A 27151-nucleotide genomic window follows, 5' to 3' on the forward strand; every position below is an offset into this window, starting at 1 on the left:
CTTTTTGCAAGGGGGGGGGGGCGATTCAGCGCCAGGGACTGTGACTTTTTTGCCAGCGGTGGCAATTCAGCACCAGGGACAGCAGTCTTTTGCAAAGGGCCAATTCAGCATCAGGGACAGCAGCCGCCTCTGCTTCTTCCACAGGGCCGTTTCAGGACCACGGATAGACCCTCTTGCGTGGCAGTTCTCCGCCGCCTGGGGGGCCCTTGGGCTGCACCGGGCGACGGTGGGGTGACCGCCATGCGCCTCCTGCTGCTGGCCGTGCTGCTGTGCTTCTCGGTGGCGCGGGGGGGCTGCGAGCCCAAGGTGGTGAACATCGGGGCGGTGCTGAGCACCAAGAGGCACGAGCAGGTCTTCCGCGAGGCCATCAACCAGGCCAACAAGCGCCATGGCACCTGGAAGATCCAGCTCAACGCCACCTCTGTCACCCACAAGCCCAACGCCATCCAGATGGCCCTCTCCGTCTGCGAGGACCTCATCTCCAGCCAGGTAGCCGCACCGCGCCGCCCAAGAACCGGTCGGGGGAACCCCCTAGGGACTCCTTCTTGACGTGATGGGCCAAGCTCTTGACCTGGTGGACTGGTTGGCCCCAGAAAGTACCACCCAGGGACCCCTGGATCCTGTGGACTGTGGGCTTGGGGCACCAACCTAGGAACCCGCAGGCCACAGAGATCAACCTAGGGACCCTACCGCCCTAAGGACAGGCCAAGGACCTCTTGACCCTATGGTCCAGACTGTGGGCTTGGGGCACCAACCTAGGGAGCCCTTGGCTTTAGAAACCAACCTAGGGAACCTTCAGCTCTAAGGACTGGCCTAGGAACTTCTTGACCCTACTAAGGTCCAGCCAACAACTCCTTGACCCTATGAACCAGCCTTTTGGCTTGGGGCACCAGCCCAGGGACAACCCCCTCTTTCTTTCTTTCTTTCTTTCTTTCTTTCTTTCTTTCTTTCTTTCTTTCTTTCTTTCTTTCTTTCTTTCTTTCTCTCGCTCCCCCTCTCTTTATTTTTTCTCCTTCTCTGCCACCTCCCTCCCTCTCTCTATTGCTTTCTCTCCCCCCTTTCCCTCTTTATTTCTCTCCTTACCTCTCTCCCCTCCCTCTCCCCCTCTTTCTCCCTCTTTTTCTATCCCTCCCTCCCTCTCTTTCTTTCCCCCTTTTCTCTCTCTTTCTCTCTTTTGCTCTTTATTTCTCCCCCCTCTCCCCTCTCTATTTCTCAACTTTTTTCTCTTCCTCCCTCGCTCCCCTCTCTTTCTCTCTTTATTTTTTCTCCTTCTCTACCTCCCACTCTCTCCCTCTTTATTTTTCTTTCTCTCCCTTTCACTCTTTTCCTCTCTTTATTTCTCTCTCCCCTCTCTTGTTCTCTCTTTATTTTTTCTCCTTTGTCCCTCTCCCCCTCCCTCTCTCCCTCTTTCTCCCTCTTTTTCTATCCCTCCCTCCCTCCCTCTCTCTTTCTATCTCTCTTTCTCTCTTTATTTCTCCCCTCTCTCTTTTGCTCCCTTATTTTCTCTCCCCCTTTGCTCCCCCTCTCTTTCTCTCTTTACTTTTTCTCCTCCTCTCCCTGTCTCTGCCTACCCTCTTTCTTTCCCCCCCCCTCTCTCTCTTTATTTCTCTCCCTACCTTCCCCGGTTTCTCTCCCCTTTTCCTCCGTCTCTTCCCCCTCTTTCTCTCTATATTTTTTCTTCTCCTCTCCCTCTTTCTTTTTCTTTCTCTCCCTCTCTTTCTCTCCCTCTCTTTCCCTCTTTATTTCTTATCCTACCTCTCTCCCCTCTCTCATTCTCTCCCTCCCTCCCTCCCTCGCTCTCCCCTCTCTTTTCTCTTTTCCTCCTTCTCTCCCCCTCCCTCCCTCTTACACACCCACATATTGGGACCTTAAAAATACCACAACACAGCCCTTTTCCCAAGGAACAAACCGGGTCCCAAAGTTATCAAATGGTGCTATTTTGACCCCATTTACGTCTCATTTGGGATCTCCTTTGAAGCCACCCAAATTGCAGACCTGATCGACATTTACAGACTTTCTTCTTCCCCCAAACAGAGCAGAAAAGGCCATTTATAGGAGAAGCCAGCAAAGGGAGGAGGAAGTTTCCATGGAAACGCCATCTCAGTTGCTTCCATAGGGTTGGCTCCTTCCATCGATTGCTCTTCGTCTCCTTCTCGCCAGACCATTTAATCATAAATGGTCCCTGGAGGGGAAATGGCATTTAGGCCTTTAATGTGCAGTTAAGGAAATCATATTATCTTGCAATCTGGCTCGGCCGACTTCTCTCTCCACCTGTCAAAGCCTGGGCATTTGAGGACGTCCATAATTTAATGGGAGAAACGTCGGAGGGGAATGGCTTCTTGTTGTTATTGTTGAGTCGTTTAGTCATGTCTGATTCTTCGTGACCCCATGGACCAGAGCACGCCAGGCCCTCCTGTCTTCCACTGCTTCCCACAATTTGTTCAAACTTATGTTGCTCGCTTCGAGAACACTGTCCCACCATCTCATCCTCTGTCTCCTTGCACCCTCCTCCTTGCGCCCTTCATCTTTCCCAACATCAGGGTCTTTTCCAGGGACTCTTCTCTTCTCAGGAGGTGGCCAAAGTCTTGAAGCCTCAGCTTCAGGATCTGTCCTTCCAGTGAGAACTCAGGGCTGATTTCCTTCAGAATAGGTCTGTTGGATCTTCTTGCAGTCCATGGGACTCTCAAGAGACTCCTCCAGCACCGGAATTCAAAAGCATCCATTCTTTGTCGATCAGCCTTCTTGATGGTCCAGCTCTCACTTCCATACATCACTAGTGGGAAAACCATAGCTTGAAGTATATGGATCTTTGTTGCCAAGGTGATAGGACATCCATAATTTCATGGGAGAAACGTCAGAGGGGATGGTAGAACGTCCATAATTTCATGGGAGAAATGTCAGAGGGGAATGTTAGGACGTCCTTAATTCCATGGGGAAAACGTCTCTCCCACAGGTCTACGCCATCTTGGTGAGTCACCCACCGGCTCCCAATGACCACCTCACGCCGACGCCAGTGTCATACACTGCTGGCTTCTACCGGATCCCGGTCATTGGCTTGACCACGCGCATGTCCATCTACTCGGACAAGGTAAGCCCACAGCTCCCGCTGTTCGGGACCCGCCGTTCTCCTGGACATCTGGTGGGAGAAGGCCTTGATACAGCCATTCGTTCTTCTCAGTAGTCAATGTCCATCCGTCCGTCTGGAGATCTTTCCCATTGGCTTCCTAAAGAGGCCCTTCCACTGCGCAGGAGGGCTGTTTTCCACAATGGTTCCCAGGTCCCCTTCCAAGGTAGCCCCATGGAGAAAGCAGGGCAGTAGACCAAGCAGATGGCCAGGTCTTGGATGGAGCTGGTATTAGAGATGTTCTTCCACCCCAGGGGAGGGATGTTCCTCAATCTCATCTTCAAGTCACCTTCCAATGGAGACAGCAGGAGATGAGCAGAGGATGGACCTCTCTGGAGAAGCAGGTGGGGTCTCAAGATGGAAGACCTCAAGAGGCTCTTTCCACCCCATAGGAGGGACGTTGCCCCAACTCCTTTCTAGGTCCCCTTCCAAGGTAGCCCCATGGAGAACGCTTTACTTGAGCAGAGCATGGACCTCTCTGCAGAGGCAGGTGGGGTCTCAAGATGGAACTTCTCCAGAGGCTCCTTCCACCCCGTAGGAGGAACGGCGCTTCAACCCAGACGCCCCCGCTTGGTCCGCAGTGACGCTCCCTCTGGCTCCTTCTCTCCCCAGAGTATCCATCTTTCGTTCCTCCGCACGGTACCTCCTTACTCTCACCAGTCCAATGTCTGGTTTGAGATGATGCGCTTCTACAAATGGAACCACATCATCCTCATCGTCAGCGATGACCACGAGGGCCGGGCGGCTCAGAAGAAGCTGGAGACCCTCCTGGAGGAGAAAGAGTCCAAGGTCAGTAGCTTCCCGCCACCCACGCTCTTCTCGAAAGTCTCGAGCTTTGTCATCTGTGTGTAGATTGACATCTGTAAATACACCTTCTCTCTCTTCTTCCCATTGTTAAACATGACCCACATTGTGCTCTTAGGCACTGGCCATCTAAGTCCTTGACCAAAGTTTGTTACTCCTTATTCATTTCACTTGCTTTGCCATGGTTGAAAAAAACCAAAATCTCCGACTACATTAAAAAAAAAATGAAATCCAAAATCTGAAAGAGGCAAAAACGGGGAGACGAGGGGGGAGACGTAACCTGGAGCTGGGCCAAAAACCCATTTCCTTATTGGAAGAGAGTGTCTAGGAGAGTAGGCTTGGATCATGGACTTGGGAAGGAGCTGAAAGGGTTGTGTGATCCAACCAAGGCAGGAATCTCAACATAGAATCATAGAGTTGGAAAAGACCTGGAAGGGTTGTCTTGTCCAAGCAAGGCAGGAATCTCAACATAGAATCATAGAGTTGGAAGAAACCTGGAAGGGTTGTCTGGTCCAAACAATGCAGGCAACTCAACATAGAATCATGGAATGGTTGTCTGGTTCAACCAAGGCAGGAACCTCAAGATGGAATCATAGAGTTGGGAAGGAGCCCCAAGAGAGACTTGTGAGGCAGGGATAGGCAGCTCCCTTTACCTGCTTCCTTCCTCTTCTCCAAAGAAGCTTATGGTCAACGCAACAATCTGATCAGTCATAAAGGTCATAATTTTGTCATCTATACCCCCACCCATCAGACTGGGTTGCCCCAGATGCTCCAACATCTAGAAGAACACCATAAAAGGTCCAATCGTCCACAACCTCCCCAATCCCAGCTTCTCCTGAAGGCCCAGTTCCTTCTCTCCTGGGTTGGGGGCCCAGGTGGCTCCACCCCCTCCAACATTTCTCCAGCGGATGTGACGGAGGGGGACTTTGAAGCCGAGCCTCCTTGGTGTGTGGTGTGAGTGGTGGCCCCACTTCGGCCAAGTCGACATATCTGGGAAGCCTTTCTAGATCAGACCAAAGGCAGGACATCCGGTCCATGATCCTCTTCTCGGTGGCTGTCAAGAACCCTGCAGGGAGGAAGGAGCTGGGGGTGGCGGCCTTGCCCCTGCTTTTCACTCCAAGCGGCCAGCATTCAGAGGTCTACCAACATTTGGGAAGAGGGACAACCCACCATCCCCTCCAACATTTCTCCCATGAAAATGTCCAGCTGCCCTCAGAAACTCGCAAGGTACCTACACCGATTTAAAGGAGAGGAAGAACTTGCATGAAGCTCCAAGGAAACTTCCTAGGAAACCCCCATAGGAGATCTTGTAGGAAACGTCTTAGGAAATTTTGTAGGAAATTTAATAGGAAAACCCCATAGGAAACCTGGTCAGAAACCCCCATCAGAAACTTTTAAAGAAGCCCCTCTAGTAACCCCCAGAGGAATCCTTCTAGGAAACTTTTTAGTAACTTTATAGGAAACCTTGTGGAAAAGTTTGTAGGAAATTTAATAGGAAACCTTGAAGGAAACTTAATAAGAAACTTTGTAGGAAAAAATGCAAGAAATTCAACAGGAAACTTTGTAGGAAACTTAATAGGAACCCTTGTAGGAAACTTTGTAGGAAACGTAATAGGAAACTTTGCAGGAAACTTAATAGGAAACTTTGTAGGAAACCTAATAGGAAACCTTCTAGGAAACTGTGCAGGAAATTGAATAGGAAACCTTGTAGGAAACCTAATAGGAAACCTTCTAGGAAACTGTGCAGGAAATTGAATAGGAAACCTTGTAGGAAACCTAATAGGAAACTTTGCAGGAAACTTAATAGGAAACCTTCTAGGAAAGTTTGTAGGAAACCTAATAGGAAACCTTCTAGGAAACTGTGCAGGAAATTGAATAGGAAACCTTGTAGGAAACCTAATAGAAAACCTTGTAGGAAATTTTGCAGGAAAACTTGTAGGAAACTTAATAGGAAACCTTGTTGGAAAGTTTGTGGGAAACTTAATAGGAAACTTTGCAGGAAACTTAATAGGAAACCTTGTTGGAAAGTTTGTAGGAAAGTTTGTAGGAAACCTTGTAGGAAACTGAATAGGAAAGCTTGTAGGGGTTTTCCCTGCTCCTCTGTTACGCCCCACCCCCCACCCCGGATGAGGAGGAGTTGGATATGGGATTTGCTTTGAGTGCCCGTCTTTCTTCTTTCAACTGTTTATAATCTTCTTCTGTGTCTGCATATTTTCTCTGTGCACATTATCCATCAGAGTAAAAAAAGGAGCTTTGACAGCCTCGAACCGCTATCCTTTGACAACAAGCGAGGACCCAAGGTATATTTGCATGGAAATGCACGCCGCCCACCAACCTAACGAGAAAAAAATTAAAATAAAAAATTCATAAAATTCATCAATCAGGCCGCTAGGCCCAAGGGCACCCCACAAAAAATCAGAATAAATTTTAGAGAGATATATACATATATATTATTTTTTTAAGGGAAAAAAAATAAAAATATATCTGGAGCCAGCAAGCAGACTCCATTGGGGGGTTTTTTGGGTCGCACGTTCTTTTCCGTTGAGATATGCTTGGTTTGAGCTTGAGTTTGAGGAGCAATCCCATCCTGGACGTCTTTCTTCGGAAGACCATGCATGTGGAGCCAGAGCGAATTTGCGAGTTTATTCTCCCCCCCCCCTTGTTTTCTCCTGGACCATCTGGTTCCCCCTTCCTGCTCTCCTCTTCCTGCTCTGCCCCTTCCTATCCCAACAGGAAATGCGAGATGCTCACTTTGATTCCCTTGCAAGGCGGACCCCTTGCGTGTTTTTCCCCTCCCCCTTTCTCACCTTTTCCTGTTGTTGTTTTTTTTAATTATTTTTTGGAAAAGCAACAGGCGTTTGAGCAGTCAACTACATTGCGAAACCAGCCAGCCAACCGATATATGGATATGTGCAGTCGCCGCCCGAGGGGCTCCCTTGCCGTCGCAAAGACGGTGACAGCAGAGTGAAAAAGGCAGCTCGGCAATTCACGATACAGCGGGGATTCTGCAGAATTTGCAAAAAAAAAAAAAAAAGTTGGCAAATTTTGGAAAAATTAATTGCAAATTTTGCAAGTTTTTTTTTTTTGCAAATTCTGCAAAACATTTTTTTGAAAATTTTGCAAAACAAACAAATAGCAAGAAATCAATTTGCCACGGTGGGTGGAATCACTTTGGCGGCCGCTGTGTATCTCTATATATGCCTTTTTTTCCTCTTTCCTGTACCAATGCACGACCTTCTTTTGGGGCTGGAGTGACTTCTGTTTGCATGCCCAGTGCAACAACAAAGAAAAAATGATTCTTTTTTAAAAATAGAAATAAAATAAAAAATTAGATTTTTATTTTTTTAAGGGGGGTGGGGAGGAAATGAACCCCACCAGGAGAAAAGAAGAAGAAAAAGAACGGGGGAGGAGAGAAAAAAAAGAGGAAAATAAATGAGAAACAACTGAGTCCTTTCCAGGTAGACCTTGGAAAGAGAGAAGGAGGTATCTTTCTGAGGAAAGCATGGCTCTCGCATGGGGGATCGAGGCCCAGCCGACTGACCCCATTTGCTCGCGCCAACCTTGCAGGCCGAGAAGGTCCTTCAGTTTGAGCCGGGCACCAAGAATGTGACGTCTCTCCTCCTGGAAGCCAAGGAACTGGAGGCCAGGGTGATCATCTTGTCTGCCAGGTGAGGGCCGGCCGGCGGGGCGGGGTTGGGGTCAGGTGAGTGGAGGCGACCCCCATTTTTCCCTCGTTCAAACTCCTCCGATGTTTCTCCCACAAAATTATGGATGTCCTACCATTCCCTCTGAGGTTTGTCCCATGAAAATAGGGACTTCCAATTCCATCCCTTCCAGAATTTATCCCATGGAAATAGGGACATCCTACCACCCCCTCCGACCTTTCTCCCACGAAATTATGTACGTTCTACCATCCCCTCCGACGTTTCTCCCATGAGAATAGGGACCTCCTATTCCATCCCTTCCAGAATTCATCCCATGAAAATAGGGATGTCCTACTAGCCCCTCCGATGTTTCTCCCATGAAAATATGGACTTCCACCATCGCCTCTGACATTTGTCCCATGAAAACAGGGACGTCCTATTTCATCCCTTCCAGAATTCATCCCATGAATATATGGACTTCTACCATCCCCTCTGCTGTTTTTACCATGGAATTATGGATGTCCATCACCCACTCTGACATTTATCCCATTAAAATGCTGACGTCCTACCATCCCCTCTGACATTTCTCCCATGGAAATAGGGACCTCCTATTTCATCTCCTCTGCCGTTTCTCCCACCAAAATACGAACGTCCTACCTTCCCAACAGCCTTCTTCTCTTTCTCCAGTGAGGACGACGCCACCACTGTCTACACAGCCGCAGCCAAAGAAAACATGACAGGTCCCGGCTACGTCTGGCTGGTGGGGGAACGGGAGATCTCCGGCAATGCCCTACGCAATGCACCAGAAGGTAACCTGGGACCTCTCCCCATGGTCCAGCTGCCCCATGGTTGATCGCCCAGCGGTGCTCTCCTTCCCTTCTCTAAATCCATTCGGAGGTCTCCGCCCTGCAGTAGGTTGGCCTGGATGACCTCTTGGGTCCCGGCCAACCCAGTCGTCTGTCTCCGCCCCCACCCCATCCCCGTCCCAGGTCTCATCGGTTTGCAGCTCATGAACGGCAAGAACGAGTCAGCTCACATCCGGGACGCGGTGGCCATAGTGGCCCAGGCGGTCCATGACTTGTTTGAGAAGGAGAACATCACCGACCCACCCAGGGGGTGCGTGGGGAACACCAACATCTGGAAGACGGGGCCACTTTTCAAGAGGTAAGAGCATCCTGGGCACCTCGGACCTGGGTTCTTTATGGAGGGGGTGGTGGGGCGTCTGTAATTTCATGGGAGAAATGTCAGAGATTATTGTAGGACATCCGTAATTTTGTGGTATAAACGTCAGAGGGGATGGTACGATGTCCGTATTTTCATGGGATTAATGTTGCAGTTGATGGTACGATGTCCATAATTTGGTGGCATAAATGTCAGAAGGGGTGGTAGGGCGTCCATAATTTTGTGGGAGAAACATCAGAAGGGGTGGTAGGACATCCGTAATTTTGTGGTATAAACATCAGAGGGGATGGTAGGACATCCGTAATTTTGTGGTATAAACATCAGAGGGGATGGTAGAACATCCGTAATTTCATCGGAGAAATGTCATAGGGGATGGTAGGACGTCCGTAATTTCATTGGAGACATTTCCATCCCGATCAACCCGCCTTCTCCCCAGGGTACTGATGCAGACGAAGTATGCCGAGGGTGTGACGGGCCGGGTGGAGTTCAACGAGGATGGGGACCGCAAGTACGCCAACTACAGCGTCATGAACCTGCAGAACAACAAGTTGGTGCAGGTCGGCGTCTACAACGGCAGCCATGTAAGTATCTCTGGATGGGAGGGCCCTGCCTGATCCGGGGGTAAGACTGGCTGACCTTTAGGGGTCCCATTCTGACTCTAAGGTCGTTTAACAGGGAAGGCTGGTAGAGAAGGTCTGGTCCCAACCTTTCTCTCCTCACCTCTGCAGTTCCTGCCCAACGACCGCAAGATTATCTGGCCAGGAGGAGAAACCGAGACGCCCCAGGGCTATGAGATGTCTACCAAGCTCAAGGTATCATCTCTGCTCCACCTCCCTCCCTCACTAATGTCAGCCTGGTGAGGAACAGTTGAAGGAGATGGAGAAGAAGAGAGCAAGAGATATGAGAGCCACCTTCAAACATCTCAAGATGATTGAGGGTCTGGAAGCCAAGCCTTAGGGGGAACAGTCAAAGGAGATGGCTCTTTTTAGCCCAGAAAAGGGGAGGCTGAGAGGAGATGTTAGGGCCACTTTCAAAGATCTCAAGATGTTTGAGGGTCTAGAAGCTGAGCCTTAGGAGGAACGGTTAGGAACTTAGGAGGAGATGGAGAAGAGGAGACCAAGGAGATATGGGAACCACCTTCAAACATCTCAGGATGGTTGAGGGCCTAGAAGTTTAGCCTTAGCAGAAACGGTTGAAGGAGATGGCTCTCTTTCAATCTCTTTCAGATTGTCACCATTCACCAGGAGCCGTTCGTCTACGTCAAGGAGACCCTGGCCGATGGCAAGTGCAAAGCCCTCACCAACAGCACAGGTGGCTTGGTGCAGCAGGTCCTCTGTACGGGGCCCAACGTGACCATGCCAGGTATGTCTCAAACCCACAGCCGGGGCGTCGGGTCAGAAGCTCCCCGCCAAGCATCTCCATTGTGCGGTAGGCGTCTCTCCTTCTTGGGAGGGTCTGCACTGCATGGTGGAGATGAGATCCTCTTAGTCTAGACCAGGCTCCTCCAGATGTAGTTGGCCTACACCTCCCATGATCGGTGGTTAGGAACAATGGGGAGGTGGAGCAATTGAGAAAGTCCTCTCCGTTGTGGACCTTCTGGAACGGGCCTCAATGGTCCCCTTTCTCCTGCCCCACCAGGCCGCCCCAGCGTGATGCTCTGCTGCTATGGCTTCTGCGTCGACCTCCTGATCAAGCTGGCCAAGACCATGAACTTCACTTACGAGGTCCACCTGGTGGGCGACGGGAAGTTTGGCACGCAGGAGAGGGTGAGCGGGCCTCGGGAAGGCCGGACGGGCCACCCTCCAACTTCTCGGAAGACCTCCGAGGGTCCAGCCCCTTGGCCGGGGACGGACAGACGGCGTCCCATTGAAAAAGTGGATTTGTGGGACGTCGTTCCTGGAACGGTTGGCTGTCCCCATTGGCTTTCCGCCCACACTGGGGTGACCGGAGGAACCTTCAGCAGAGGCCTGGAGGGTTGTCCATTCGTGAACTTGCTTCCCATAACTTCTTTCTGCTATCCCCTTTGACATTTGTTCCATGAAAATATGGACGTCCTACCATCCCCTCTGAGGTTCTTCCCATGAAATTATGGACGTCCTACCATCCTTTCTGATGTTCTTCCCATGAAATTATGGACTTCCTACCATCCCCTTTGACGTTCATCCCATGAAAATACGGACGTCCTACCATCATCTCCCACATTCATCCCATGAAATTATGGACGTTCTACCATCACCTCCCACATCCATCCCATGAAATTACGGACGTTCTACCATCATCTCCCACATTCATCCCACGAACATACAGACGTTCTACCATCACCACTAATGCTCATCCCATGGAAATACAGACCTCCTTGCCCTTCTCACCCTGGCTCTGTCTCACCACAGGTGAACAACAGCAACAAGAAGGAGTGGAACGGCATGATGGGGGAGCTCTTGAGCGGTCAGGCGGACATGATCGTGGCTCCTTTGACCATCAACAACGAGCGGGCCCAGTACATTGAGTTCTCCAAGCCCTTTAAGTACCAGGGTCTCACCATCCTGGTGAAGAAGGTGGGTAGACATGGCCAACGACCACTAGGCATCACTGTGCCCTCCAGAGGGCTTGGTCCACAGAGGTGGCCATGCTCTGCTTTGGTCCAGCCGTTCCTGTTGTCCATCTCCTTCCCTTTGCAAAGTCCCGATGGAATTTCTTGTGAATAATATAATATAATATATTATAATATAATCAGCATCCATTAAAAACCACCCATATATGACATCAAGGTCCATCCTTGAAAGGCCTGGGGAGAAGAAGAGAACTGTTCTCTTGCTGCGATCTCCTCAACCTTTGTGAGGAACCCTAAGCAGCCCCTGCTGGGGTCTTCCCCCAGCTACTGACGCCCACTTCCGGTTCTCCATTGCAGGAAATCCCCCGCAGCACCTTGGACTCGTTCATGCAGCCGTTCCAGAGCACCCTGTGGCTCCTGGTGGGCCTCTCGGTCCACGTGGTGGCTGTGATGCTCTATCTCCTGGACCGTTTCAGGTAACTGCTGCCACCCCTTGGTCTTCCTGGTCTTCTCCACCACCTCCTCCTCCTCCTTCTACCCCTTGGTCTTCCTGGTCTCCTCCTCCTCCTTCCTCCTCCTTTCTCCTTCCTTCTGCTCCTCCCCCTCCTCCTCCCTCCTCCTCCTTTCTTCCTCCTCCTCCTCCCTCTACCCCTCCTCCTACCTCTTGGTCTTCCTGGTCTCCTCCTCCTCCCTCCTCCTCCTTCCTTCCTCCTCCCCCTCCCCCTCCTCATCCCTCTAACCCTTCCTCTACCCCTTGGCCTTCCTGGTCTCCTCCTCCTCCTTCCTTGCTTCTTGTTCTCCTCTTTCCTCTACCCCTTGGTCTTCCTGGTCTCCTAATCCTCCTCCCTCCTCCTCCTTCCTCTTTCATTCTCCTCCTCCCTCTACTCCCCCTCCCCTCCTCCTCCTCCCTTCTCTTTTCTTCCTCTTCCCCCTCCTCCTCCTTCCTTCTCCTTCTCCTCTTTTCTCTGCCCCTTGGCCTTCCTGGTCTCCTCCTCCTCCTCCCAGAGGAGCAAGGAAAAGTTATCCAGCTCTGCTTCCTCCCACCCATGAATGGGGGCAGGGACAAGGAACTGGACAGGCTGTTCCTCAAGACGTCACCAAATTACGTACCCATCAATGATGCAAAGGTACCTCTGTCCACTGACTTTGCATCACTTATTCCATCTTCTAAGACCTGCTACTTGATGGATGGCTGGCCCCGCTTGCTCTCTTGCAGCCCCTTTGGCCGCTTCAAAGTCAACAGCGAGGAAGAGGAAGAGGATGCCCTGACCCTGTCATCTGCTATGTGGTTCTCCTGGGGAGTCTTGCTCAACTCTGGCATCGGAGAAGGTGAGTCTCTCCAGTGGCAATGATCTGGATGGGTCCGTCCATAAGAGGCTGCAAAGCAAAGGCTGGTGCCACTGACCCCATCTCATCTTCTCCGATATTTCTCCCATGAAAATAGGGAGGTCCCACCATACCCTTTGACATGGATGAAAATAGGGAGGTCCTAACATCCCCTTTGACATGGATGAAAATATGGACGTCCTACCATCCCCGTTGACATTGATATGGAGGTCCTACCATCTTGTTTGACATTGATGAAAATATGGACGTCCTACTATCTTCTCCGACTTCTGTCATTTCTCCCATGAGAATAGGAATGTCCAACTCAACTTCTTCCCCTCTGGGTTCTTCCCTCATTAGATGGTCTTCTCGAGGGGCGGCACTAGAGAGCTTGGGTGAGGTCTATCTCCCCAGGGTTTCGGTCCTTCAGATGCTTGAGGACCATCCCAAGCTGCCCTATCTCTTCCAGGCGCTCCCCGGAGCTTCTCTGCACGGATCCTGGGGATGGTGTGGGCTGGATTCGCCATGATCATCGTGGCCTCTTACACTGCCAACCTGGCGGCCTTCCTGGTGTTGGACAGACCCGAGGAACGGATCACGGGCATCAATGATCCCAGGGTAAGCATGGAAGGAGAACACCAAGCCTCTGACATGTCTCCTATGAAAATATGGACGTCCTACCATCTTCTCTAACATTTATCCCATGAGAATAGGGATGTCCTACCATCCCCTCTAGCATTTCTCCCACAAAATTATGGACGTCCTACCACCCCTTCTGACATTTCTCCCACCAAAATACGGACATCCTACCTTCCCCTCTCTCAGCTGCGCAACCCGTCTGACAAATTCATCTACGCCACGGTCAAGCAGAGCTCGGTGGATATCTACTTCCGCCGGCAGGTGGAGCTCAGCACCATGTACCGCCACATGGAGAAGCACAACTACGAAAGTGCCGCTGAAGCCATCCAGGCTGTCCGGGACAAGTGAGTCGGACTCCTTTGACTTTTCCAGGTGGGTGGGCTGGGAGGACATGGGGGACCAATGGAGAAAGAGGCGTTGGATTATGGAATTCCATTTTTATTTTTATTTTTCATCCAGGTAATTTCCATGTATTTTGACCAATTAACAACCCACTGATTTGAAGCCAATGCAAATGCGAAGATTTTTTGTGGGAATTTGGCTGGGATTTCTAATAAATTGTTTGGCTGGGATTTCTAAGAAATTTGGCTGGGATTTCCAAGAAATGTGGCTGGGATTTCTAAGAAATTGTTTGTCTGGGATATCTCAGAAATGTTTGCTGGGTATCTAAGAAATTTTCCTGGGATTTCTAAACAAAATGTTTAGTGGGGATTTCTAATAAATTGTTTTGCAGAAATATATAAGACATTTTGCTGGAATTTCTAAGAAATTGTTTGGCAGGAATTTCTAAGGAGTGGTTTGGTAGGATTTTTAAGAAATGGTTTGGCAGGGATTCATAAGGAAAGGTTTGGTGGGATTTCTCAGAAATGGTTTTGTGGGAATTTCTCAGAAATGGTTTGGCGGGTATTTCTCAGGAACGGTTTGGCAGGAATTTCTCAGGAACGAATTTGCCGGGATTTCTGATCCTTTCCTTTCGGGACCGCTTCATCCTGCGAAAATCCTCCATCGGAAGAGGGGGAGAGAAGGCTTCTAGAATTTGCCGGGAGCGCTGAAGTCGACCCCCTTTTCCTGGTTACTGTTCCCACTTGTGTCTCCACCCAGCAAGCTCCACGCCTTCATCTGGGACTCGGCCGTCCTGGAGTTCGAAGCCTCCCAGAAGTGCGACCTGGTGACCACTGGAGAACTCTTCTTCCGGTCTGGATTCGGAATCGGAATGAGGAAGGACAGTCCCTGGAAGCAGAACGTCTCGCTTGCCATCCTCAAGTCCGTACCCTCTCCCCCGCCCACGGGAATGATCCGGGGAAAGGGGTGGGGTTGGAGAACGCAGGACCCTCTGAGCATCCTGGATCAATCCCGGAACTTCCCTTTCCCACTCTGGAGGAGAAACACGAGAGGACCTCTTTTCACGGGAGAAAGGTCCAGGCATCCCCTCCGGGGGAAATCGGGAAAATAGAATATCCGGGGTTTGAACCGGAAAGCTGCCAGCCACTCCAAAGTTCCTCTCCCCAAAATTGGGGTGTTCCAGGATCAAACCAGAACCCCGCCGGCCCTTCCGACGTTCCTCGCCCCCAAATCATCAGGATGTTCTGGGATTGAACCCAGAAAGAGGGAGTCCGGTTGGGCCTGACCTCCTCTGGGTCTGTCAGAGATGGCCGAGGAGCTTTCTTGGTCCAAGTTGGTCTCCTGGAGGACAGGGAGTGGTCCAGGGAACAGGAAGTGGGCTTTCCCGGGACTCCCTTGGGTCCCCGTAAGAGATTTGAGAGTCATGGGGTGGGGCTTCACCTGGCCTCCCGGCCCACCCCCCGATCCATATTTTATTCAAGATGGCGGTACCCCCCACTTCAGCTCTCTCCTCCCGTCCCACAGCCTCCACGAAAATGGCTTCATGGAAGAGCTGGACAAGACGTGGGTGAGGTACCAGGAGTGCGACTCAAGGAGTAATGCCCCGGCCACCCTCACCTTTGAGAACATGGCAGGTGGGTTCCTAGACCTCCCCATCCCCTCCGGAGCTCCCTTCCCTCAGGGATCGGAGAAGAAGGGGCACGAAGGACACAGTCCAACCCAAGGCAAGGCACCAAATGTCCAGTGCTTAGCCTGGTTGTTAAGAATAAGAGTACTGAGATGATGGTTATGGTGATGGTGATCATGGTGATGATGAGCGCCAAACTTAGATTCACAAAATGTTTAGGCCCATATGTAGCCCGGCTCTTAAGAATCAGAATATTGAGATGGTGGTGGTGATGGATGATGGTGATGGGTGCTTAGCCAGGCTCTTAAGAATACAGTGGTGCCTCGGGTTAAGTACTTAATTCGTTCCGGAGGTCCGTTCTTAACCTGAAACTGTTCTTAACTTGAAGCACCGCTTTAGCTAATGGGGCCTCCTGCTGCTGCCGCACCGCCGGAGCACAATTTCTGTTTTCATCCTGTAGCAAAGTTCTTAACCCGAGGTAGTATTTCTGGCTTAGCAGAGTCTGTAACCTGAAGTGTATGTAACTTGAAGCGTATGTAACCCGAGGTACCACTGTAAGACTATTGAGATGATAGTGGTGGTGGTGATCATGATAATGATGGTGGTGATCATGATGATGATGATGATGATGAGTGCCAAACTTAGATTCACATTATTATTATTATTAGTTATATATATATTACTGTTATTGTTACTATTGCCATTTCTAACTACTACTGCTACCACCACCATTTGTAAGTATCCCTATCGCTATCGCTATCCTTCTTCTTATGATTGTCATTTGTGATTCCTATTCTTATTCCGGATCCTCATCGTTATTACTATCACAATGATTGCCGCCATGATTACGATTCTCACTCTGCTTCCTGGACGACCCTCGACTGTGGTGGCGGTGTGTGTGTGCGTGCTTCCTTCGAACCCGGCTCTCTGACCCTTCTCCCTCCCGCGTTTCGACCCCTCCCAGGTGTCTTCATGCTGGTGGCTGGTGGGATCGTGGCCGGAATCTTCCTGATCTTCATCGAAATTGCCTACAAGAGGCACAAGGACGCCCGACGGAAGCAGATGCAGTTGGCCTTTGCCGCCGTCAACGTCTGGAGGAAGAACCTACAGGTAGGAAGAGGCCATTTTTGGGAGGAGAAGAGACCTCTGGCAGGGGGCTGGTAACCCACAAAACCGCCAGAAAAAACACCAACACATGTGGGACTTCCATTTTTTAATTTCCGTTTTTTAATTTGGAGGTCCTTTTCCATTTCCCATTCCTTCACCCCAACAGTCACTACGGTGCCAAAGGGGAGTAGTATTAGAGGGACCCCCTCTCCGTGGCCCCCACTTATGGGGTGGGGGAACCCCATAAGAGTCACTCCTTCCAGAAGGGCGGAGGGTTGGTTTGGATGACCCCTGGGGGACCCACTAATCCTGGGAAGGCCTTTGAGGGGCCCCTACCCTCCTAAATAGGGGGGCAAATGCCCCAATGGAAATAGGGGCATCCTATTTGAGCCCCTGCAATGGGAATAGGGGCGCCCTGTCAATTGGGGTCTGTCCATCCCTGCATCCTGCAGACTCGAATTTTGTAGGGCATCCTGAGCGCAATTGTCACTGCCATTTTTCACATGCCAACTTTCTACAGAGGAGAAACACTTCCCTGAGTTGACGGCAAGTCCGGTCCGGTGTTTGGGGGGCTGTCTGAGATATGGGGGGTCCAGGATTTTTTGGGTGGGGGCCATCGGCCGAGCATGCCCACCCACCCCACGGCCGACGAGGAAAGCCGACGTTCCAGAGATCCGTTTGACAATATAAGACTTTTCCGCAGGAGGAACCCTCCAGCCACTAGTACAATGCTAGAAGGTAGGCAAGCGGGAAGATTTCTTTGTTCAATAAATACCAATTTTAAAAAATCAATTAAAATAAAAATCAATCTTAAAAAATAAAAAAGTATACACACACACACACACACACACATAAATATACATATGCATATTATATATATAATTATATATGTGTGTGTGTATATATAAATATATGAATATGTATATAATATATAAATAATTTATATATGCCTATATATATATAATATAGTATATATATATATATATATAGTATATATAAAATTTATATATGTGTATATAATACATATAAATATAATATATATATCAGTGTTTCCCAACCTTGTGCCTCCAGCTGTTTTTGAACTACAATTCCCATCATCCCTGACCACTGGTCTTGCTAGCTAGGGATGATGGGAGTTGTAGGCCAAAAACATCTGGAGGCACAAGGTTGGGAAACACTGATATATATAACCATATATAATGCATATAATATATATATAATGTATATATGTATATGTATGTGTGTGTATATATATATACACACACATGGGTGTTTCTTTTCAAATTATTATTTGAAATCATGGGCAGGGTAGAATTAATAAATTGTTGTTGTTATTATTATTATTTGGTTTTAGTCACCCTTCCGCCATGGCGCAACACTGTGGCAGGCCACGCACTGATACCTCTAGATCAATATATGTATGTATATATATATATGGGGGGTATCTCCCTATCTATATATATTTAGATATAGATCTTCATCCATTCTATCCTATTAATTGCTTTTTTCCTATGCATGCACAGGGGAGTGGGGGCGGGGAAAAGGAACATCGTGAACAGAAACAGGAAATGGATTCATTTCCAGTTGCCCCCCCCAATCCAGATGTGGAGGAGCCAGACCTGGTCTCTCCCCCCCCCCATATCTCTAAATCCATAGGGGGAGTGGTCAGAAATGGGGTTCCCCAAGGGGAGGATACAGAGGCTTCAGATCGGGGACCCCCTCCCCTAACCCCCCCAAATTCCACCATAGCCCAAAGGGGTGGGGTCAGAAATGGGGTTCCACTCTGAAAAATGCCCCCCAACCCCCCCAAAACCAGGTCTGGTTGCCTCCCGCCCGACCGCTACCCTTGATTCCCTGGCCTCTTCCCCCCTCCTTTATGGCTTACGTTCCTGCTCCGCCCCCCCAACCCTCAGCTCTCTCCTCCCCATTTAACTCCCCTCTTGGATTCCTGCCCGGGATCCCTCCGGAAAGCAGCCCCCAGCTTCCGGAGGCCGGTTTCGGGAGACCTATATACCCTTTTCAAACCCCCCCCCAATATTGGTTTTCCTTTCTTTTTTAATTCTGATTTTTTACACCCCCCCATTCCACCCCATTAACATACAATGACCTCCCTTCTCTTCTGATGCAGTCTTCTCTCTATCTCCCAGCCGTAGGACCTGCCTTGACCAAAGGCCCCGATCCTATTTATTTAGGGGTAGGTGGAAAAAGTCTCTCCCCCCCTCTAGAAGATGGAAGGAAGGGGGTGCCAGCGACCGGCAGGGACCATCCCCGGCCCCCAATAGGGTGGGGACCCCTCCTCTCCAAGATCCTGAGAGGAGGCCCTCAGAGATGCTGCAGGAACCCAACGATGCTCATAGACCCGCCCCCAACCCACCCCCAACCCGTTCCAGAAAAGGGTCCACCCCACATAAAGGGTCCTCACGTATAGTTTCCATTGGACGTATTTCCATCCTTTCTGATGTTCGCCCATGAAATTATGAACATCCTACCATGAAATAATGGACGTCCTACCACCCTTTCTGACATTGTTCCCATGAAATTATGGACGTCCTACCATCCCCGCTGAGGTTCTTCCCATGAAATTATGGACGTCCTACCACTCCTTCTGACGTTCTTCCCATGAAATTATGGATGTCCTACCTTGCCCTCTGACATTCTTCCAATGAAATTATGGACGTCCTACCATCCCTGCTGAGGTTCTTCCCATAAAATTATGGATGTCCTACCTTGCCCTCTGACGTTCTTCCAATGGAATTATGTACGTCCTACCATCTCCTTTGACGTTTCTCCCATGAAATTATGGACATCCTAGCAACCTTTCTGATGTTCCACGCAATTATGGACGTCCTATCATACCTTCTGACATTCTTCCCATGAAATTATGGATGTTCTACCATCCGCTCTGATGTTCCTCCCATGAAATTATGGACATCCTACAACCCTTTCTGACGTTCCTCCCACGAAATTATGGACGTCCTACCACACTTTCTGACATTCCTACCATGAAATTATGGACATCCTACCATCCTCTCTGACAGTCCCACCACCAAATTATGGACGTCCTACCATGACGTTCCTCCCCGGAAAACAGGGTCTTCCTACCACCCCCTCCCACCAATGCTTGGAGTATTTCTGACCCGAACCACCCCATCCAAGACCTCCAAAATCAGCCTCTCGGCAGGAACCTGCCCCGTTTGCCCCAGGGATGGGATGGTTTGAGAGCAACTGTACATCCTCTCTGACATTTCTCCGGGAGTTGGGGGAGAGGAATGTCTGGTTCCTCCCCCTTCCATGAAAAGAGGTACTTCCGATTCCATTCCAAGAAGGGCATCTTCTCCCACCCCGTCCCATGTAATTCAGGTATGTCTGTGAAAAGGACAGTGGATCCGCTCAGAGTCTGGGTCGGCTCCCAGGACCGGCCCAGCCTAAGATGGCCGCTCGGAAGGTCAGCGCTCGGAGGGGCCCTCCGGATCCCAGCTGCCCTGTAGGGCAGGAGGAGCACACCAGGCGAGTGAGGCCGTCCGTGAAAGCGAGGCACAGTGTAGACGTGGCGGCCGGTGGCGGCCGTCCGGAGATCTAACCGCTTATGTACATGTTCGTTTTAGGATAGACCAAGTGCTAGAGCAGAACCAGGCCCTAGAATGAAAACCACTTTTAGGTCCATCACATCCACGCTGGCCAACAGCTTCAAGAGCCGTAGGTCCTGCAGAGACACGGTAAGAAGAAGACAACCGGTTGTGCCCTCCTTCTTTCTCTCTCTTTCTCCTGCCATCCCATCAATTGCCCCATCTCACAGCTGCCATGGCCCCGTGTCCGTCCTCTGTCAGTCTGTCTCCACCGTCTGTCCCAAAGATCGAGGGCTCCCTCTTCTCCCCGTACGTGGTTTGTTTTCCTTTCTGTTCCGACCCCCCAAAAAACCCAGATTTTTCTTTTCCCCCTTTTGATTTCCAGTCCTTCCCGTCCTGGTCCATTCCCAGAAAGCGGTCCGCCGTGCCATCTTCCCCTCGTCATCTCCAGCCATCTCCCGCCTCTGCACTTTCTGTGGGATTCAGGCAAGGGACATGGCCTCGCCTGGCACCGTGCCTCACGTCACCTTCTTTACCTGTGCTTTCCGTCCGTGGCTTCCTTGGAAACGATGAGGCGGGGGAGGGCCCCTCCGTCGTCGGGCGGATGGCCGAGCTCCATTGCTTAGCCCGCGCCAACGTTTCTCCCATGGAAACAGGGGCTTCTGGCCGTCCTCTCTGACATTGACCCGACAGAATCGGCAACCCAAATCCCCCGGGCCAGATCAGGCCATAGCTGTCAACTTTCCCTTTTTCTTGCGAGGAATCCTATTTGGAATAAGGGAATTTCCCTTTTAAAAAGGGAACCATTGACAGCTATGGATCAGGCCCACCCGGGTCCTCAATCCGGGAAGCCGGATCCATAATTCTCAGCAACACTGATGGGACCAAGAGCGGTGGCGGCTCGGCCGCTCCAACGCCACACCCGGTTTGCTCTGGCGGCATTTGATCGGCATGAACGGCCCCACCCTGTGCTAGGATCCGGGCGCGGTGTGGGATTGGTCGAGCCGCCACCTCTCGGCCTCTTTGTCCCATCATTGTTGCCAATAATCCTGGGTTCTGGTTTCACTACGCCTCTTCCTCCCGCTGCCGCTCGGCCTCTTCCGCCACTGCTACCTGCCGCCCTGGTGCCTCTAGGGTAAGGTTCCCAGGCGTCCCCGTTTCCCAGGGACCGTCCCCGGATTTACAAATCCTACAAAATCCATGGAGATTGAAAAGCATCCCCGGATTCATGGGGGGAAATCTGGTCACCTTATTCTACGGGCCAGAGAGTGAGCCAACAAGCTCACTCTGCCTATTCACGAGAAGCGACGGTGGCAGTGGCAGAAGCCCCTGGGAAGCTGGGGCTGGGGGGTGGAGAGGAGGACAATTTGACCCCCCTTGCCTCTTCTTCCAGCTCCACCCCCCGGTTCCACTTCTCCAGCCCGCCACAAAGTCTGTGGTACACTAGACCGACCGGCTGCTAGAAAAAATTGCCAACCCCTGTCCTGTTCCATACCTGCCGACATTTCTCCCATGAAAATATGGACGTCGTATTTGGTACCTCCCAACATTTCTCCCATGAAAATACAGACTTCTTACAATCCCCTCTGACATTTCCCCCATGAAAATATGGACATCCTATTCCATACCTGCCAACATTTCTCCCATGAAAATACAGACATTCTATTCCATACCCGCCAACATTTCTCCCATGAAAATACAGACTTCCTACCATCCCCTCTGACATTTCCCCCATGAAAATATGGACGTCCTATTCCATACCTGCCAACATTTCTCCCATGAAAATAGAAATGTCCTTAGGAAAAGCGGGATCAACCCTGGATCAAACAGAAACTGCCATGGCTTCTTCAAATCTTGGGCTGTCCCTGCAAAATAGGGACCCTGGGATATCTGTTAGCATCCCTCATCCCAATCTGTTGATAGGCTGGGAATGAGGCCAAGGCAGGACAACCTGAATTTCCACAATCTGCAGACTTTCTGCTGTTTTCCTATGTGCAGGCAGTTCCCCAGCCAGATGAGTGGGGTATTATTATTATTAATTTATGTTATGGCTCTTTGGCAACAATAATTGTGGGGGTGGGGTGGTGATGATAATAATATAATACAATATAATCATCATTATCATTATTATCACCAGGTAGGCAGCTGTGTTGGTTTGATGCAGCAGAAAATAAATAAATAAATAAATAAATAAATAAATAAATAAATTAAATAATACTTATTATTATTATTATTATTATTAATGGAAATTAATATATTTCACAAAAACTCTCCCATGATTTCTCAAACTTATTCCAAAAGGCGTTGTTGGGCTACAATTTCCTCTGAACATCCTCCTGTATCAATGTGAAGATTGCTGACCCTCTCTCAGATCAGCCCCAAATATTCCTCATTTCAGGATTTCCTCTGAAAATTCTCCTGTATCAATGCTAAGATCCCTGTCATTTCCTTGGAGACCAGCCCTGAATATTCCTCACCGCTTCTCCTCTGAATTTCCTCATCAAATCCTCCCATATCAGTGCCAAGAGCACCGTCACAGCCCCCCCCCAAAAAACACATTAAAACACCCTTGAATTTCAAGGAAGTTTAAATGAGTATTCAAGATTGTAAAACTGAAAAAAAAATTGAAAAAAAAATATTTAAAAAGACACACATATCAAAACCGGTAAAAACAATTCTAATAAAACATGAAGAAGAAGAAGAAGAAGAAGAAGAAGAAGAAGAAGAAGAAGAAGAAGAAGAAGAAGAAGAAGAAGAAGAAGAAGAAGAAGAAGTCAGGCTCAGGGCAGCTAACACCAAATATAAATTGCAATAGAACATAATAGGAAAAACCCAAGAACAGTTAATTAAAATACAGATTAAAATGCAGCCTCATTTTAGTAGTAGCCCATAAATCAAGCCCATAAAGAGAAGAAACATCAGAACGATTATTATTATTACTATTATTTTATTTTATTATTAATTACTATTAGCAGTAGTAGTAGTAGCCTATAAAAAGGTAAAGGGACCCCTGACCATTAGGTCCAGTCGTGACCGACTCGGGTTGCGGCGCTCATCTCGCTTTATTGGCCAAGGGAGCCGGCGTACAGCTTCTGGGTCATGTGGCCCGCATGACTGAACCACTTCTGGCGAACCAGAGCAGCACAAGGAAATGCTGTTTACCTTCCCGCCAGAGCAGTACCTATTTATCTACTTGCACTTTGAGGTGCTTTCGAACTGCTAGGTTGGCAGGAGCAGGGACCGAGCAATGGGAGCTCACCCCGTCGAGGGGATTCGAACCGCCAACCTCAACAACAACAATATTTATTACGGCCGTAGGCCCATACAGGTAAAAACAACACATAAATAACAGCTTGTGCACGTGGGGGAAAAAAAAACAGCCGCTAAAACACCACTATAACAATAAAATACTATAAAGTAGAATGGCATACTACGCCTTAGTTAGCTTGTAGTGCTCCTGATTGGCAAGCCCTAGGCACTGTGGTTTAACCCACAGCGCGACCCGCATCCCGTAGTAGAAGAAGAGTTTGGATTTGATATCCCGCCTTTCACTCCCTTTAAGGAGTCTCAAAGCGGCTAACATTCTCCTTTCCCTTCCTCCCCCACAACACTCTGTGAGGTGAGTGGGGCTGAGAGACTTCAGAGAAGTGTGACTGGCCCAAGGTCACCCAGCAGCTGCATGTGGAGGAGCGGAGACGAGAACCCGGATCCCCAGATTACAAGACTACCGCTCCTAACCACTACAGCACACTGGCTATAGTAGCCTATAGTAGCCCATAAATCAAGACTATAAAGGGAGGAAACAGAATTAAAAAGTTGTTTAACAGCATGTCAATCCGTTCTCATCCCTTTTTATTTATTTTTAATCCATTTCCCAATTTTTTGTCCATTTCCCTTGGCAGGATCTTCCTTGTTGGATGTCCCAAGCCACCACTCTGTGGCATTCCGGCTCCACCTCATTTTGCTGAATTTATTCCTCCCTCCCATCCATTCCCTCATTCCGCTGAATATTCATCCATTCCTTCCTTCCTCCCATCCATTCCCTTGTTCTGCTGAATATCCATCCCTTTATTCCTTCCTCTGAATATCCATCCATCCATTCATTCCTCCCTCCCATGTCTAATCAACATTTACAGAATTCCAGCTATTTTCAAGGAACAGAATGCACCAAAGCCATCTGTCATAATGATTAAATCAGGATTCTGATCCACATTTGCAGGATTCCGGCTGTTACCAGGGAGCCGATTGCAGCAAAGCAACCTGTCCAAATCATTCCACCAAATTTGATTTAATTCCCAGATATTTTCCCCATTGCACATCATCCTTTCTGGAACAGTCGCCATGTGGGCAGGAAAGTTCCCTCTCCCTCTCCAAACCCTCGGCCCATTTTGAAGACCCTCTATTATGCATGTTTTTGAGTTGCCGGGCCATTGGGTTCGACCTCATCCCCCCCCCCTTTGGCGTCTTTCCAAAGGTCCCAGATATTGAAAGGTCCACCTGGGGCGAAAGCCAACTTCTCAGCCATCTTGAAATTCTGATTTTTTCCTCTCTTTCTCTCCCCATCAAAAGGACATCTGTCACAAGATATTGGGAGGGTGGTATTCCAGAAGGGGAAAGGTCTTGGCCAGAAAAGATGGCTTCCCGCCTTTACAAACTCCCCCTGCATGACTCTCTGTTTATTCCTCCTGTTCGTAACCGCAGGGATTTATAAAAAAAGTCTCTCCCTCGGCGGTGGGCATTTGCATAGCCTTCGACATTTCTCTGATGGAAATAGGGAGGTCCTAGTCCATCCCCTCCAACATTTCTCTAATGAAAATAGGGACGTCCTATTCCACCCCTTTCAACATTTCTCCGATGAAAATAAGGACATCCCAGGAACAGCGGAACCTTCCAGGATCCCGGCGGAAACCGGGCTGGATTCTTCTATCCCGGGAGAGAGAGGGGTGCTTGGAGGGTCTGCTTCCTCGGGTGGCTTTCCCTTCTAGGCATTCCAGCATGGAGAGCGGAGGGAGGACGAGGAGGAAGAGTAACACAGCTCCGGGTTGGCCGGGTTGGCCGGGCGGAGTCCCGCTTTCCCGGGGTGGTGGTTTCGGCGGTGTCCCCGGGTTCAAAGCCGGCTTTCGATGTAATAGACCATCCCTTTGATGCGCCTGCTCCCTACAGACACCCCCGCGAGGCCGCCACACCCAGAGTCCGTGAGCTGCAGATAAAGCCCTGTAGAGAATTCCCGGCTTCAGGAGTTCCTCCGCAAAGGGTGGGATCTTGTTGTGAATGTTGATGCATTTTTGTCCTGTATCCAAAGTCCTGTTTGATCTTGTGGGACGGGTGGTGGTGATGGTGGGGGGAACGACCGGTCGTCCCCTTCTGGGACATCCCAGAAAAGGGCCAGGCGGGAGAGTTGGGCGGCCATCTTGGAAAATGTGGCTCCTTTGCGAGCTGAGTCGCTGAGCTTTTTCCCGGAGGGAGTTTCTTGGCGACCACGAAGGGAGAGTCGTCGGCAGATTTCCAAGGGGATTGACCTGAAATTGTCAAGGGGTCGAAGCTGCCGGGCGATTCCAAAGGGGTTGGCCCGAAATGGCTGAGCTAGGGGGTGCTGCTTTCCGGGGGAAGGGGCTGTGCTGCGTGGGGGAGGGGGCCCCTGCCCCATGTGGCTGCCCCCCGGGGGGAGATCCCTGAGAGACGATGCGCTCCAACCGGGAAGGAGCTGAGCCGAATGGAAACGGGGGGCGAGACATGACGACACAGGTCAGGGTTCCAAAATTAGTAGGGTGGCAGTATGTCAGGGTCCCTAAAATGGGAAGGGTGGCCGTACATTTGGCTCCGCCCACATTGTGGCACCCTGACTTTTTTGTGGGAAGAGAGCGGATCTCCGGAGATTCCCCGCTTGGCGCTTGCAGCCTTGAAAGCATCCCGATTCGGAGGCACAGAATCTTCCCTGAGCAGTTTCCTGCCGGGGCGGCGGCGGCCTGCAGGGGTGCCGTGTGTCTCAGCTGCACTCTGGCCCACCTCTGCTTGACCGCCGGCCCTCCTGTTTCTTGTCCTTTGTCTCTCCCGCAGCAGTACCACCCCACCGACCTCGCGGGGCAGCTCAACCTCTCGGACCCCTCGGTCAGCACTGTGGTGTGACGGCCTCCAGCTTGGGAAGGGGCAGCTGAGATGCCCGAGGGAAAACTTGGGGGACCCCACCACACCCCGTCACTTCTTTCCTGCCCACCCCCTCTCAGACTCCCCCAGGGGCCTCGGAATGGACCGGCTATTTATCTTCTTCTTCCACGGACCTCCCTTGGGGACCAGCGCTGAGGAAGTGGCCCCGCCCGCACGCCCACACGCCACAGACGGACAGAGACTGAGCTCTGGTGTGCCTTCGGTGCCCACTTCCCATTTCCTTGCGCCCCTTCAAAAGACACCCTCCCAGGAAAGCCCGGCTTGCCCGCTTTCCTGAGAGAGGAGGCAGCTGCGCGCAACTGAGAGAATCCCGTCCGTGTACAGTGCTCCGCTTCCGGTTGTCCACATTGGAGCTTGCTCGATTTGGGGGGCTGACTGACTGACCATCCTGTCCATGTACATAATCTGCTTCTCTTCCTTTTGTCCACTTTGGGGATCACTCAATTTTTTGGGGAGGGGCGACTTCCTTCCTTCCTTCCTTCCTTCCTTCCTTCCTTCCTTCCTTCCTTCCTTCTTTCTGTCCTTCCGTCCATCCGTCCTTCGATCCTTCCTTCCTTCCTTCCTTCCTTCCTTCCTTCCTTCCTTCCTTCCTTCCTTTCCAAGACTTCCCAACCGCCTCTTCCCTGCTTCCTTTCATTTCCCCAACATTCCTGCCTATTCCCATGGATCCATTGAGCTGACTTCCTCCCTTCTTGGAGATCCATTCGGGTCTCTTAGAGATCCACTCCTCCCCTGATCTTCCCTTTATTGTACATTATGTTGTCAGAAACACAGGGTAGTGGGGTATAAATAAGTTGTTATTATTATTAATGATATTATTATTATTGATTTTATTGATATTATTATTATTGCTTTTATTGATATTATTGTTGTTGATATTATGATTGATATTGTTGTTGTTGTTGTTACTTGAATCCTGCTAGCATTTTCACTCATCTGAAATCATTTCTCACATATTTACCTAACATCTGGAATTGCAGACTGGAATTTGGGCATCACCTCCCAAGGATTCTGTGGATTTTATTGATTATGATTATTAAAATAAAATGTAAATAAAAGATTGTTGTTGTTGTT

The 27151-nt window shown here is 49.9% G+C and overlaps 1 protein-coding gene and 1 long non-coding RNA gene across 9 annotated transcripts in view; one reads left to right on the forward strand and one right to left on the reverse strand.

Annotated features, from left to right (window-relative positions):
* The window catches only part of LOC309380791, a 30014-nt gene extending 23855 nt beyond the window's left edge, over positions 1 to 6159 (reverse strand). For both annotated transcript variants that reach the window (XR_014173148.1, XR_014173149.1), the window contains exon 1: positions 5549 to 6159. This is a non-coding gene — a long non-coding RNA (uncharacterized lncRNA). The remainder of the gene's footprint in view (positions 1 to 5548) is intronic.
* Positions 1 to 27151, forward strand: LOC309380790 (glutamate receptor ionotropic, NMDA 1). Of its 7 annotated transcripts, XR_014173146.1 has the most exons (22): positions 1 to 489; positions 2954 to 3088; positions 3737 to 3913; positions 6166 to 6228; positions 7496 to 7596; positions 8260 to 8381; positions 8562 to 8736; positions 9191 to 9335; positions 9483 to 9566; positions 9981 to 10116; positions 10393 to 10520; positions 11145 to 11309; positions 11663 to 11781; positions 12522 to 12634; positions 13101 to 13249; positions 13457 to 13614; positions 14372 to 14533; positions 15137 to 15246; positions 16204 to 16349; positions 19952 to 20062; positions 25076 to 25166; positions 25970 to 27151. XR_014173146.1 is itself a non-coding variant. In XM_081930876.1 (21 exons), the coding sequence occupies exons 1-21, from the start codon at positions 241 to 243 to the stop codon at positions 26036 to 26038; spliced, it is 2817 nt and encodes a 938-aa protein (XP_081787002.1). In that variant the 5' UTR covers positions 1 to 240; the 3' UTR covers positions 26039 to 27151. The 7 variants fall into 7 exon arrangements, 5 of the variants coding, with proteins under 5 accessions (XP_081787002.1, XP_081787006.1, XP_081787004.1 ...); XR_014173147.1 differs by lacking the exon at positions 19952 to 20062; XM_081930876.1 differs by lacking the exon at positions 25076 to 25166.

The sequence above is a fragment of the Podarcis melisellensis genome (genome assembly GCF_964234715.1).
Source record: "Podarcis melisellensis genome assembly, chromosome: 11".
NCBI classification, from domain to species: Eukaryota; Metazoa; Chordata; class Lepidosauria; order Squamata; family Lacertidae; genus Podarcis; species Podarcis melisellensis.